At 45.9% G+C, this 14752-nt stretch overlaps 2 protein-coding genes across 2 annotated transcripts in view; both read left to right on the forward strand.

Annotated features, from left to right (window-relative positions):
* The first annotated feature begins 855 nt into the window (after nt 1-855).
* Nucleotides 856-11931, forward strand: cdc37 (cell division cycle 37 homolog). Its single transcript, XM_080840709.1, has 9 exons — nt 856-1151; nt 2388-2486; nt 2835-3017; nt 3591-3696; nt 4428-4543; nt 5358-5480; nt 7190-7372; nt 9710-9781; nt 10275-11931. Exons 1-9 carry the CDS (start codon nt 1044-1046, stop codon nt 10449-10451), a joined length of 1167 nt encoding a protein of 388 aa, XP_080696835.1. The 5' UTR covers nt 856-1043; the 3' UTR covers nt 10452-11931.
* Nucleotides 11932-14708: 2777 nt separating this feature from the next.
* LOC308368663 (3',5'-cyclic-AMP phosphodiesterase 4C-like) overlaps nt 14709-14752 on the forward strand; it is a gene marked incomplete at both ends in the record, with an annotated part of 22641 nt that continues 22597 nt past the window's right edge. The window contains one exon of the mRNA XM_080842888.1: nt 14709-14750. Within this exon, the coding sequence (XP_080699014.1) occupies nt 14709-14750 (42 nt within the window). The remainder of the gene's footprint in view (nt 14751-14752) is intronic.

Consider the following 14752-nt stretch of genomic DNA (forward strand, 5'->3'; position numbering starts at 1 on the left):
CTTTACTAAACCTCACTAATATACTCTTGCAAGAATATCCCAATGTCATTCACAACAGTAGTCTACTTGTAATAACAAACATTCCTCTGATATTAAGTTGGCTATTCAGGTTGAACCAGAATTACGATGGGTATACTGGGATTTGTTAATACCACCATCAAAGGGAACATGCATCAGCGAGAGGGAGGGAAAAGGAGAGAGTATGAGGGAGAGTGAGAGGGAGGGCGATAAGGAGAGAGTATGAGGGAGGGAGAGAGAGAGGGGGAGGAAAACATTCCTCTGATATTAAGTTGGCTATTCAGGTTGAAACAGAATTGCTAAGGGTCTACTGGGATTTTTTAAACAACCGTCAAAGGGAACATGAACCTTCTTGTAAAGGAGCTGTTTGCGGATATGTTTTTTGAATATAGCCTTGATGCAGTTTCATTGACATATGTTTGGGGAAGAATTGCACAAATAAAAACACTGAAAGTAGAGTGAAATAAAAATGTCTTAGTCTGCACCATATCTGTGCAAGCACAGGGCAAATAGAATTAACTTTTTCTATGGAGCCTATGTAAAGGTCTTTATCGACCTCTTGTGGCAAACACAAATTTCAGCATTCGCCAAATGACAGACCATCTTCTTTGTTGACATCTTCTGACTTTGAGGGGGGGCAGATGTAGTCAAATTTAATCATATTAATTCGGCTTTCTTAAAATATATTAAAGATTACAGCAACACCTTCAAATGTGATCAACTGAACTTGCTTTGAATCCAGTTCGTAGCCACCATGGTAGCGACTCGTCGGAGTGACCTAACTGGCAGGAGAGTCGCACGATTATTACGTCTTCAAACGGAAGCAAAGGAGATTTCCAGAAAAGACTTGTGGAGCCTAGAAACGTTGGTCGTACTTCTTCCTACTGGCGTGGCTTCTTAGTTTCCTTTCAGAAAACGTACATCATTTATAAAGAGGGTATAGTGTATTTTACAATTCGTATCGTGCTTTTCGACTTTGAAGCGTCTGGGCTCATAGTAGCACGCAGAACTATAAAATCATCAGCATGACGACCATTGACTACAGCGTGTGGGACCACATCGAGGTGTCAGACGATGAAGACGATACACACCCTAACATTGACACGCCAAGTCTTTTTAGATGGAGACACCAGGTTATTCAATATTCTATTTGTTTTTGTCATTTCAACTTACTGTTCATGGCTGTGTTTATGCAAGTAACCGCATGCTATTGTGGCAGAATTGTACAGCTGACAAGTTAGCAAACTGTCGCTAACATTAGCTCGCTAACTAGCTACCTGGCTAATCAGCTGTGTTGTTTTCCTGCATCGAGACAAAAACACGGCTGAGAAGTTGTCCTTGCTTGAGTGAAGTATCAGCTTTCTGTGTATAAGATGATTCATTTTCACTCAGATATATCCAGGGTCTAACGTCTTTTCAGGACAATATTTCGGTACTGTCTACCATTAGGCTAGCGCTAGTTTTCTTCTCTTCCCTCATATTTCCTTCTTGGCTAACGTTAATGTCCAAAGAAGTGGCGAGTTGAAATGGGTGTGTGGAGTGTTCTGGTGATGAAGTACAAATGTCAACATTGCAGATATGGTGTAAGTTAACCATCTTGACAAATTCGTTCACCGGTGGCATGGGTTTTTCATTTGCCTACGGTACGACCCCTAAGAATAGATGCTTTAATCCTGGAAGACTCTAGATCAATCGATGGCCTCCATCACTCGTCTGTAATGCAGGTGTCAGCAGTCAAGGCTATTCGTTTCCTCTGCAATGTCCGTTGCTTAACAACGACGACTAAAAACTCAAACTGATTTTGAACAGACACGTTTTTTAGTGTTGCTGATGTCACCCTGGCAATAGTCCATGTTAACATCATTGCGCTTGTTTGATCAGTGTAGCATAGCTAACTCACTCGCTAGACTGCAGAAGTGTGTGTGTGTGTGTGTGTGTGTGTGTGTGTGTGTGTGTGTGTGTGTGTGTGTGTGAGAGAGAGAGAGAGCGCGAGCGAGCGTGTTGGCACACCATTCCCTTGTTTGATACATATGAGTCAACTTGGTGCAGTGTTTTGAGCTGACAGACTGACCTTGCCACAAGAGTGGTGCCTTATTTGGCCAGCTGCACAAAGTAAAATCTTTACCAGCACTTTTGGCTTGAGTCAGTGGTTCAGGTTAGGGGTCTTTCCAGGTTCCACTTGGCTATATTTTCTGAGAACATGCTTTGACCCACCAAAAATTAAGCTCATAACGCAGGACCTCCTGAATTATCAAGCTCAAATCCTTGGCTCAGGAATGAGTAGAAAATCCAGATGCACATCTTGGCCATTGACCTGTATGTTTGACTCCTCTCTGCTCAAACCCCCCCCCCCCCTCTGAACTCCTCAGGCGCGAGTGGAGCGGCAGGATGCCTTCCAGAAGCAGGGGGAAGAGCTGGAGAAGAGCCTGGCGGAGAGCAAGAAGAAACTAACGGAGGCCCAGAAAAAGGTAATGCCCCGGTACACTGCATACATGGCTAACAGTGGCTTGAATTAGCCACGGCACACTGCAGGATGTAAATGGCAATCAACTCTAGACCACAAAATGGCTGATCAGTGTGGTTGAAGTTACAGCCCTTGATTTATAATCCAATAGTCAGACTTCTGCGAAGTTCTCCTCGTGGTCCTGTAGTTGTCCTTTTTTTTTTCAAAAAAAAGAAACCCGGCGTCGTACACGGTCCTGGGTCTGTAAATGAGAAACAAGCCAATGGACTGCACCTTTAAATGATTTTTGCCTTTAAGCTTGTTTAGCACTTAACAACAACAACAAAAAGAAACAACCTGTGACCTCTGGCAGGTCCGTGAGCTGGAGGGCGCGGCGACGGACGAGGCCAAGGCGACCCTGGCCAAGGCCCAGGCGGAGGAGAAGCAGGCCAGGAAGGAGGAGCGCTCCTGGGAGAAGAAGGTGGACGAGTACCGGCGCGAGGAGAAGAAGCAGCCCTGGAACGTGGACACACTCTGCAAGGAAGGGTTCAGCAAGGTGGGACACACATGCACTCAGGCACACACACACACACACACACACACATATACGCACGCACACACACATAGACGCACGCACACACACACACACGTACTCACGCACACACACGTACGCACGCACACACACGTACGCACGCACACACATACGCACGCGAACATAGACGCACGCACAGACAAACACACACACACACACACACACACACACACACACACACACACACACATAATACAAAACCCACACACACACATATAATACAAAACCCCCACACACACACTCTCATACACTCTCTTAGCTCCCAAGATCCCATGATCCCATGATCCCATGCAACGGTATACCAAGAAAGACAAAGTGATGGCAAAAACGTGGAAGAATGCACGCACACCGTTTTTAGACTACTGAGTATTCCATAGGCTCTCCCTCTCTCTTTCTCTCTCTCTGTTGACTTTATTTCTCATTGTTTGGTCCATATTACTTACACACTTTACATTCATTCACATTCTTTCACAGTCTTTCACATTTAACACGTCTTTCTCCTTCTCTCCCCCTCTCCCCCCACCTCACCTCAACCAGAGTGTGGTGAACCACCTCCCCGAAGTAAAGGACCAGACGGAGGAGGAGAAGGAGGAGAAGCACAAGACCTTCGTGGAGAAGAACGAGAAACAGATCAAACACTTCGGTGGGTGGAGGTGTCCGTGGCAAAGCGCTTACATACTTAGTACATACAAGCGAGAGTTCTTGGGTGTCGGTTCAGCTTCAGTGCTGTTATTTCACATCACTTGTTGTTGAGCCCAGAACAACCAAGCTTAAGCGATTTCTCTAATAAAAATTTTACTTTGTGTTTGGCCAGTTCTGGCTTTGCAAGGTTTCTGCATGCCTTTTAGGTAGCTAGCTTGCTAGTTTTGGAACAGAACTCTTTATTACTGCTCTGAGGCTTGTATATTACCTTCAGCATCCCAGGTTAAAATAACCTTATAAAGCGTTAGATTTAAAGAATTCACTAAATATACATTTGTTAGATAAATTAATATAAAGACGTTAATATTAATGAGACAGAGACCAGCAATCAGAATTTCAGCGCTTAATCTTTTGCAAAAGAGGGAGATGTGTCACAACCAAATATCATGAACAAACTCCAAAGAAGAGCTGGGCGCAGCCAGCCTTATGTCAGTAGAAAAAACAAGTTTCATCACACAAAGGAAAAAGGGCGGTATTCAGAAGTTGCTGCAGTCAGAATATGTCCCTGAGAGTTGAGCAGTGTGCATGATTATCAGTACAAAAACAGGTGGTTTGCCTCAGCAAGAGAGTAGGCCTCATGTAGGCCTCAGTACACAGGAAAATCAAGCAGATTTAAATACAATAATAATGTCCTCATCAAAATTCCTCCCCACTTTTTTCCCCCCTGCACAGGTATGCTCCGTCGCTGGGATGACAGCCAGAAGTACCTGTCGGATAACTCCCACCTGGTGTGCGAGGAGACCGCCAACTACCTGGTGATCATGTGCATCGACCTGGAGGTGGAGGAGGTGAGGCGGATTCAGACGCTGATATTCCCCGCACTTGTGTGACTGCTGTGTGTGGTTGACCAGTTTTGCCCGTCGTTGCAACCTTTACCTGTGTGTTTGTGTGTGTGTGTGTGATCCTGCTGACCCTATGTCCCTATGACCCTGTGCATATGTGCACCTGCAGCCTCTCACTCATACACTGTAAGATAAATTCAGTTCAGATAAGTTTTACTTGGTAAGTGATGACACACACAAAACAGCTTTGCTTAACAGTACAGTCAAACAGAGCCCGAGATTCGCGAGTCTTGACTAGTGTCTCCTCCGACAACAACTCTTAAAGCCTACCCTAAATGATGTCATTGTGGGCCCCCCGTGGCTTGAGGTGATCATGGTACTAGTGACATGCTCTATCTGGTGACACTCTGTTCTCAACCATAACACATACATTCTGTGTGAGATCTCAGATCCTCTGCCTCTGACCAAACTGACCCATCTTATCTTGCCCAAGGCCCAGCTCAAAAATACAATGTTGCATAGGCTGCATTCTTCTGGCCTGGCCGTAAGCAACTGCCTGTTCTTTCTAAACTCTGGTCACAGAGAGACAATTGTATTGTATGGTACTCATTTTACAAATAAAACTATACTGAACTGAATTTATCTTACAACACTCACTACACATACATTATCTATCTATCTGTCTGTCTGTCTGTCTCTGTCTGTCTGTCTGTCTGTCTGTCTGTCTGTCTGGTGTGTGGGTGTTTGTGTGTGACCTGTGAGACCTATGACTTGACCTCCCTGTCTCTCTCCCCCCTCTCTCTCTCCTTCCCTGCTTCAGAAACACTCGTTGATGGAGCAGGTGGCTCACCAGACCATCGTCATGCAGTTCATCCTGGAGCTGGCCAAGAGCCTCAAGGTCGACCCCCGCGGCTGCTTCCGCCAGTTCTTCGCCAAGATCAAGGTCAGGGGGCTTCCAAACACACACAGCCCACCTTTCAAATGTACCTGTATTCGTCTTCAACCTTAAAATACTTCATTTACGTTGAGGGACTCGTCATATTTTTGTGTTTGTGTTTAGCATAACATTTTGAATCCCAATAATAGCAAAAGTTGATATTGTCACAGTAATAGGAAATCGTAAAAATAACACCACTACTACAGATAATAGATATAGCTACATTAATAATAACAAATAATAGTATTGATATCTTAACTATCCCTGAATGCACACGTCCCCATTCCTCAAGTATCGTAATAGAGGTTGCTGTTTTAAAGTGAGCTATGATGGGAGAGAGGCAGCTATGAGGGAAGAGAGGCAGCTATGATGGAAGGGAGGCAGCTATGATGGAAGGGAGGCAGCTATGATGGAAGGGAGGCAGCTATGATGGGAGAGAGGCAGCTATGATAGAAGGGAGGCAGCTATGATGGGAGAGAGGCGGCCATGATGGAAGAGAGGCGGCCATGATGGAAGGGAGGCAGCTATGATGGGAGAGAGGCAGCTATGATGGAAGGGAGGCAGCTATGATGGGAGAGAGGCGGCCATGATGGAAGAGAGGCGGCCATGATGGAAGGGAGGCAGCTATGATGGAAGGGAGGCAGCCAGTGATGGAAGGGAGGCAGCTATGATGGAAGGGAGGCAGCTATGATAGAAGGGAGGCAGCTATGATGGGAGAGAGGCGGCCATGATGGAAGAGAGGCGGCCATGATGGAAGGGAGGCAGCTATGATGGAAGGGAGGCAGCTATGATGGAAGGGAGGCAGCTATGATGGGAGAGAGGCGGCCATGATGGAAGGGAGGCAGCTATGATGGGAGAGAGGCGGCCATGATGGAAGGGAGGCAGCTATGATGGAAGGGAGGCAGCTATGATGGGAGAGAGGCGGCCATGATGGAAGGGAGGCAACTATGATGGAAGGGAGGCAGCTATGATGGGAGAGAGGCGGCCATGATGGAAGGGAGGCAGCTATGATAGAAGGGAGGCAGCTATGATGGGAGAGAGGCGGCCATGATGGAAGAGAGGCGGCCATGATGGAAGGGAGGCGGCCATGATGGAAGGGAGGCAGCTATGATAGAAGGGAGGCAGCTATGATGGAAGGGAGGCAGCTATGATGGGAGAGAGGCAGCTATGATGGAAGGGAGGCAGCTATGATAGAAGGGAGGCAGCTATGATGGGAGAGAGGCAGCTATGATGGAAGGGAGGCAGCTATGATGGAAGGGAGGCAACTATGATGGGAGAGAGGCGGCCATGATGGAAGAGAGGCGGCCATGATGGAAGAGAGGCGGCCATGATGGAAGGGAGGCAGCTATGATAGAAGGGAGGCAGCTATGATGGGAGAGAGGCGGCCATGATGGAAGGGAGGCAGCTATGATAGAAGGGAGGCAGCTATGATGGGAGAGAGGCGGCCATGATGGAAGAGAGGCGGCCATGATGGAAGGGAGGCAGCTATGATGGAAGGGAGGCAGCCAGTGATGGGAGAGAGGCAGCTATGATGGATTCTCTCAGCATTCTAAGCATTCTACCTGCTGCGCCTGTCATGACATCATCTCTATCATGTGACATCACCTCTCTTGTAGCTGAGTCGTGTGTTTGTCTCTCTCTTTCCCTCTCTCTCTCTCCCTCCCTCCCTTTCTCTCTCTCTCTCTCTCTCTCTCTCTCTCTCTCTCTCTCTCTAGACTGCAGACCAGCAGTACCAAGACGCCTTCAACGACGAGCTGGAGTCGTTTAAGGAGCGTGTGCGCGGGCGGGCCAAGATCCGCATCGAGAAGGCCATGAAGGAGTACGAGGAGGAGGAGAGGCAGAAGAGACTGGGACCAGGAGGAGTGGACCCAGTGGAGGTGTACGAGACCCTGCCCGTGGTACGGTCCAGAGACACTCCCACACTCTCTCATATACAGCCGCGGAAAAAATTAAGAGACCACTTCAAAATTATCAGTTTCTCTGGTTTTACTATTTATTGGTTTGTGTTAAAGTAAAATGTACATTTTAGTTTTATTCTATAACCTACTGGCAACATTCCTACCAAATTTCAAATAAAAATATTGTCATTTAGATCATTTATTTGCAGAAAAATGACAATTGGTCAAAATAGCAAAAATGATGCAGTGTCTTCAGATCTCGAATAATGCAAAGAAAACAAGCTCATATTCATTTTTAAACTACACAATACTAATGCTTACACTTAGGAAGAGTTCAGAAATCAATATTTGGTGGAATAACCTTGATTTAAAATCACAACTTTCATGTGTCTTGGCATGCTCTCCACCAGTCTTTCACATTGCCGTTGGGTGACTTTATGCTACTCCTGGCGCAAGAATTCAAGCAGCTCGGCTTCTTTACATGGCTTGTGACCATCCAGCTTCCTCTTGATCACATTTCAGAGTTTTTTTTATGGGATTCAGGTCTCGAAATTGGGCTGGCCATGACAGGGTCCTGATCTGGTGATACTCCATCCACACCTTTACTGGCCTGGCTGTGTGGCATGGAGCATTGCCCTGCTGGAAAAAACACTTCTCAGAGTTGGGGAACATTGTCAGAGCAAAAGGGAGCAAGTTTTTCTTCCGGGACAACGTTGTACTTTGCCTGGCTGAGGTTTGTAAAAGACCATAAGGATTGAAAAAGCGGACTGGAGGTTCTTCTAAGTTCGTCTTCTCTGATGAGTCCGATTTCACAGTAGGTGCAAGACTCTCTGGCTTGTAGGCCTCTCCAGGTCTCCGTCTAACCATCAGACGACCATGTGTTGGGCAAAGCTGAAAATTGGACTCATCAGAGAAGACGAACTAGAAGACCCTCCAGTCCACTTTTTTCAATCCTTATGGTCTTTTACAAACCTCAGCCAGGCAAAGTACAACGTTGTCCCGGAAGAAAAACTTGCTTCCTTTTGCTCTGACAATGTTCCCCAACTCTGAGAAGTGTTTTTTTCCAGCAGGGCAATGCTCCATGCCACACAGCCAGGCCAGTAAAGGTGTGGATGGAGTACCACCAGATCAGGACCCTGTCATGGCCAGCCCAATTTTGAGACCTGAATCCTATAAAAAACCTCTGAAATGTGATCAAGAGGAAGATGGATGGTCACAAGCCATGAAAAGAAGCCGAGCTGCTTGAATTCTTGCGCCAGGAGTAGCATAAAGTCACCCAACGGCAATGTGAAAGACTGGTGGAGAGCATGCCAAGACACATGAAAGTTGTGATTTTAAATCAAGGTTATTCCACCAAATATTGATTTCTGAACTCTTCCTAAGTGTAAGCATTAGTATTGTGTAGTTTAAAAATGAATATGAGCTTGTTTTCTTTGCATTATTCGAGATCTGAAGACACTGCATCATTTTTGCTATTTTGACCAATTGTCATTTTTCTGCAAATAAATGATCTAAATGACAATATTTTTATTTGAAATTTGGTAGGAATGTTGCCAGTAGGTTATAGAATAAAACTAAAATGTACATTTTACTTTAACACATACCAATAAATAGTAAAACCAGAGAAACTGATCATTTTGAAGTGGTCTCTTAATTTTTTCCGCGGCTGTATATACACACACACACACTCCCTCACACTCTCATACACACACACACACACTCTCACTCTCACTCTCACACACTCCCTCACACTCTCATACACACACACACACACACACACACACACACACACACACACACACACACACACACTCTCACTCTCACACTCTCTCTCTCTCTCTCTCACTCTCACTCTCTCTCTCATACACACACACCCTCACACTCTCTCATACACACACTTAAACACCGTTTGTCACTTACACTCTTACCTATTCCTTCACACGGAACGGTCAAGACACACGTACACTCACAAGTTCTCATATACACATATGTACACTAACACCCCCTTCGTCACATACACTCTTACCTATTTTTGCCGGCGTACACACACACACACACACACACACAAATGCACAAGCATACAGTTGTACACTAACTTTAGGAATCACCAAGAATTCTTCAGATTCTTGAGGAATATAATTTCAAATACTTTTACCCTTCGGCACATTTTATTCTAAATCAATAAAAAAATGACCAGATCACAAATTATTTATCTTTGAGTCTATATAAATTATAGAATGATCACAATTCAGGGTTGTTGCCACAGAAACGTCTCTTCTTCGATTCGCCTCTGTGATTCTCTCTGTGTTCATGTATGATGTCATATCCTGTCAACAGGAGATGCAGAAGTGCTTTGACGAGAAGGACATCGGGTTGTTGCAGGATGCTATCAGCAAAATGGACCCAACGGTCAGTGTGTGTGTGTGTGTGTGTGTGTGTGTTTCTGTATACACAGTCAGATTAGGTTATGTCATGCCTGGCATATTGATCGTCTGGTCTGTTTCCCCCACTGAGTCTTTTCTGTTAGGATGGTAAAAGGGTGTGTGTGTTTGTGTGTGTAAGAATAGGCTGTGAGCCTGCGTGTGCATGGTAAGAGGAAGCTGTGTGTGTGTGTGTGTGTGTGTGTGTGTGTGTGTGTGTGTGTGTGTGTGTGTGTGTGGTGTGTGTGTGAGGTAAGAGGCAAGAGGCAGTGGGAGAAAACGGAGACTAAAGAAAATGTCTACTCAAAGAATTAACACATTTCTCCCCCTCTTCTTCTATCTCTCCCCCTCTTTTCTCTTATCTTTCATCTTTCTCTCTCCCGCTCCCTCTCTCCCACTTCCCCTCTCTTTCTCTCTCCCGCTCTCTCTCTCTCTCTCTCTCTCTCTCTCTCTCTCTCTCTCTCTCTCTCTCTCTCTCTCAGGAGGCTAAGTACCACATGAAGCGCTGCATCGACTCCGGGCTCTGGGTCCCCAACTCGCGGGTGGACCTCGGCGTCGATGACGACGACGATAAGGAGGACGACAAAGACGACGAGCCAAAGTACGAGGAACTGAAGAAAGAAACGGCGGAAATGACTTTGAAGGAAGAGGAGAAATGACTTTGACTTCTGAAACCCTCCGACACCCAATCCTACCCACCCCCCTCCCCATCACCCCCACCTTCTTTCCAAAACACTTCCCCCCCCCTCCCACTCGTCTTTCTTGCCCTTCAAATGCGTCCCTTTACCCCCAGTTCAAACCAAAACTACATTTCCCAGAGTGCTCTCCTTCTTTCCACACTTCCTTGTCCTGTATTATTAAAAAAAGCTTGTTATGATTTCAAAATGCCACTGGTGCAGTGGTCAGTCAGAGGGCAGCCCTCATCGCCCTGACCTCTGACCTTAGCGAAACGCTCCTAATGTAAACCAGTCAAATTGAGATGGGGCAGTGGTTGACCATATGAGTAATGAGTTTGTGCCGAACAAGGCTTAATTATATAGGCCTCAAGATGATTCACTGTAGCTTAGCTTTAATGTGTCCAGTTCCACAAGGCTTTAGCTATGCTAAGTGCAGACTTTAACTTCTGAGGTACTCTCCCATTGATGAACTGGTTCAGATTGAGTGTTGGTAGAAACAGACCATTCTCAGGCGTAGTGGCGGTTCTGTAGGTGTCGTAAGTGCTGCTCCAGCTGACCTTTATGCGATGCTAGGTTCTGTTTTAATCAAACTGTTGTATCTATGGTGATATCGCCGAGGGTGCAAAGTGAAGTGCATTGGCACAATTTTTTTTTTTCTCGCTAAAGCAGGATGAGGAAATGTGATTATCAGCTTTCAGAGACGCTCTCTCTCTCTCTCGCGCTCTCTCTCTTTCCCTCTTTCTCTCTCTCTCACTCTTTCCCTCTTTCTCATTTTCTCTCTGTCTCCCTCCCTCTCATTCGCCCCGTAATCCTGTTTGTCCTGCATGGCTGATGCCGCACTCCCTATCCAACCACCGCCCCACCTCCACCACACACACACACCCTTCCACCCCTTTAGCCCACACTTAACCCCACTGTCTCCCCTTTCCTTAGGTGCACAATGCCATTTGCAGTTTATTATTCTAGTTAAGTTTCTTTTCTGTCCCTTTTGTTATAGTTTTTAAGTATATTAGGTGTTTTTTTTTTTTTTTTTTTTTTTTGTATTACTGTGATTGTCACTGTCGATTAAAAAAAGAGCTGAGTTCCTAGGGGTGCCTGAACGATGACGTCAAAGCAGGTGACCTGTGAACTGTGACCTGTGACCTGTCCAAATTACAGCCACGTTGGCGCCACAAAGATGGCTGGATTGTCTAAGAGAGGTGAAAGCAGAAGCATAACGGTGTGAATGCGACGCCCTCGCCCTTCCTCACCCCTCCCACGCCATCTTCATCACCAAGACTGACACTCGGCCATGTGTTTCGCAGATGACCTCTTTGACCCCTCACGGCCGTCACCCACTACCCCACCCCACCCCCGCTCATTTTAACCCCCGCCTAGGCCTCACCCTGCACCCAACCCCACATCTTTTTACCAAGACTCGTGTGTTTGTCTCTCAGTAAAGGTTCTGCTGTATAAAACTAAACTGCTATGACTGGTGATTTATTTTGTGCTTTTTGTCGTTGCACTCAACCTGAGCTCACACACACACACAGTTCCTATCCTAGCGACAAGGCGACAGTCTCCGAACAAATCAGTTATTGATGACTGACAGCTAATCAGTGTAATAAGATCGCATTGTGGCCTCGAATTTTCTGGATGTAACCAATAACCTGTGATTCAATAGCTATTCTTTTTGTAAATGGAAATCGTTAACGAATTTATGTGTCTGTGCAGAGCAAATAATTAATATTGGTTTAAGATCACATTCATCTTCTGTTCAATATATGGCAAACATTGGGGTTATGAAAGCTTTTCAAACGTTAAATTGGTAACATTAAGTATATGTAGAGGTGGTAGGTATAGGTTGAGTCCAGATTCGCATATCTGAAGTGCTTGGGAGCGAGTAGGCTTCATTGGCAGATAACGTTATTTGGCTTTGGACTATTAAACCTTTTAAATTGCTCTAGTCAACTACAAACTAACCAAATAAGGTAGACACTGTTTTTAAACAAAAACTCGTTTATAATGGGGATCTGTCTATAACACGGCTATCCACACCGGCGGCCAACAAGCATGCGAAAGCTATACCAGCATATGGCCAGTGTGGGTAAGATGCGCAACTGTGAGTGGGATACCTCCCATAACTGCGCTCGTATCAGACTAGTATGAGCGTGAGGCTCGTCTTCCTTCCAGGCAGGGTTTTGAGGTTGGGATGCTGTATCACAAAATCTACCCCCCTCCCGCCCGCGTGATGCACCACAGTCGGCGCGCGCGTAGCCCTATATGTGTGTCTGCTGGTTACTGGGTGGTGAACGCGCGGGGTGGCTGGTGAATAGCAGAAGCGTATTGGGAGGGGGGCGCACTAGTCTCACAGAGCAGCGGATATTCCCAAAGCCTTTGTGTGTTTTTTCTATTTTTTCTCTTCCTTACCGCCCTGACAGACTGGTTCTCTGCAGAGAGAGAGAGAGGGAGAGAGAGAGAGAGAAGGATAAAGAGTGCCAGAGACGGGGGGACACGATCTATCCATCCATTGATCTTGAGGGGATCAAGGTGAGTGTCAATGTGTGTGTATGTGTTTTTTTTAACACCCGCTGTCAGTGCGTTTAGCGTCAGATCATCAATGTGACAGGTTGCGCGCTGTAACAGATGTGTATCGGTCGCTGCTGAACGTCTGTTGAATGTGTGTCTTCTGCGGTCATGTTACAGAGGGTGAGTATGAAGCCTCCATGAACGTAGCATGTCATCGATGCCCCTATGTGCTTGCGTGTCAGGGTCCGTGCGGCTGGGTGTATTGGTGTCAGTATGTTAGGAATGGCGACTTGCTATATTTTGACGCGTTACTGCGTTATAAAACAATTACTTAATTGTTCCACCAGTGAAGGGCTCACTCATTGTGTGTCTGACATCCGTTTTTATTTTTTCATTTGTCTCTTTATGTAAAGGTGCCTGTAAGCTTCACACTGGGTGTGTTCCAACCTTTTGATTAGTAAATTGTTGATGTATGTGAACACACTATTATTCATCGTCGGTAAAGGGGGGACATCGGATTCAGATGCCCTGCGAGTGGCCCGTAGCTGGGGTCGCTTGAATAGAATAGATTCAGGTGAGTAGTGACGGTTGTAAGTGATTTGACCTGGATTTGCCTGTCATCAAACTCGTTGATTGTGCACAGAAAACACGGCAGAGGCCCGCCACCTTTCGCGTTGAACCGGTCTGAGTGTGTTAGCTTGATGCATGTATGGAACGGATAGGCTACAGCAAACACACATTAAACGTTGTTTGTCACACATGCACACACACAAACACACATTTCTTGACTTACTCACCATTCTCCACATAGCCTACATAAAAGTCTTCAACGGGAATATTGAATAACAATGATTTTTTAAAATAGTTAATCAATAAATGTCAATCACAGAATGGAATTATATGTCTGTGCTAGAACATTGTTGTAAGCTACAGGCTCCATATACAGTATAACCCTGCAGAAGAGAAGACCCAACTCTTCAGAGAGCACCTCCCTTCCTAACTGGCACCTTGGCTTAACCTGCACTTTAGCAGTAACAGGCCCGCACTTCTTTTTATTCTTTTTATGTCGTTTTCTATCTTTTTGAAAAAAATTAAAAAATAAGCAGTATTTATTGTTACACCAGGTTTTTAATGCTCTTAGCTTGACTGTTCTCTCCCTTGTACGTCGCTTTGGACAAAGCGTCTGCTAAATGACTAAATGTAAATGTAAATGTAAACCCATACTTTTGTCAAAAGAAATAACCTTTAATGATAACATTCACATTTTCCATCTGTGTTTAGATTTTGCACCATCCAAACCTGAATCAACTAGTAGTTTGGATTATGGTGTCTTTTGCCAACTCCTCTGGATCAGGCAACCAATCAAAGCTTGGATTACAGTAAAGTCCTCACAACAAGGAGAGCACGGCGGGATGGCAGCCTTTGCGTTTGGATATCGAATAACCAATCGGCTCTGGGATTACTAACCAGAGGGAAACGGGTGCGATCAATCCACATCCAGGAAGTGAAACCCACCCGCTCTTTTCCCCGCCCCGCACTTGTGATTGGTGGAAGTTTTGACTCCCAGGTTACCTGGGTAACAGAGGCAGATGGGGGTGAAGGTGTGAGCCGGCTGCCCCGGTTTGACCCCGGTTTGACCCTGGCGCGACCCTGTTTGACCTGGCTCTCCACCTGCTCTGCTGCCTGGGTTCCGCTCCGGTTCGTTCCGGAGCCAAGAACCAGCCAATCAGGATGAAGAAGAGCCGCAGCGTGCTGACTGTGACTGGTGAAGAGGT

The sequence above is a fragment of the Sprattus sprattus genome (assembly GCF_963457725.1).
Source record: "Sprattus sprattus genome assembly, chromosome: 1".
Taxonomy (NCBI): domain Eukaryota; kingdom Metazoa; phylum Chordata; class Actinopteri; order Clupeiformes; family Clupeidae; genus Sprattus; species Sprattus sprattus.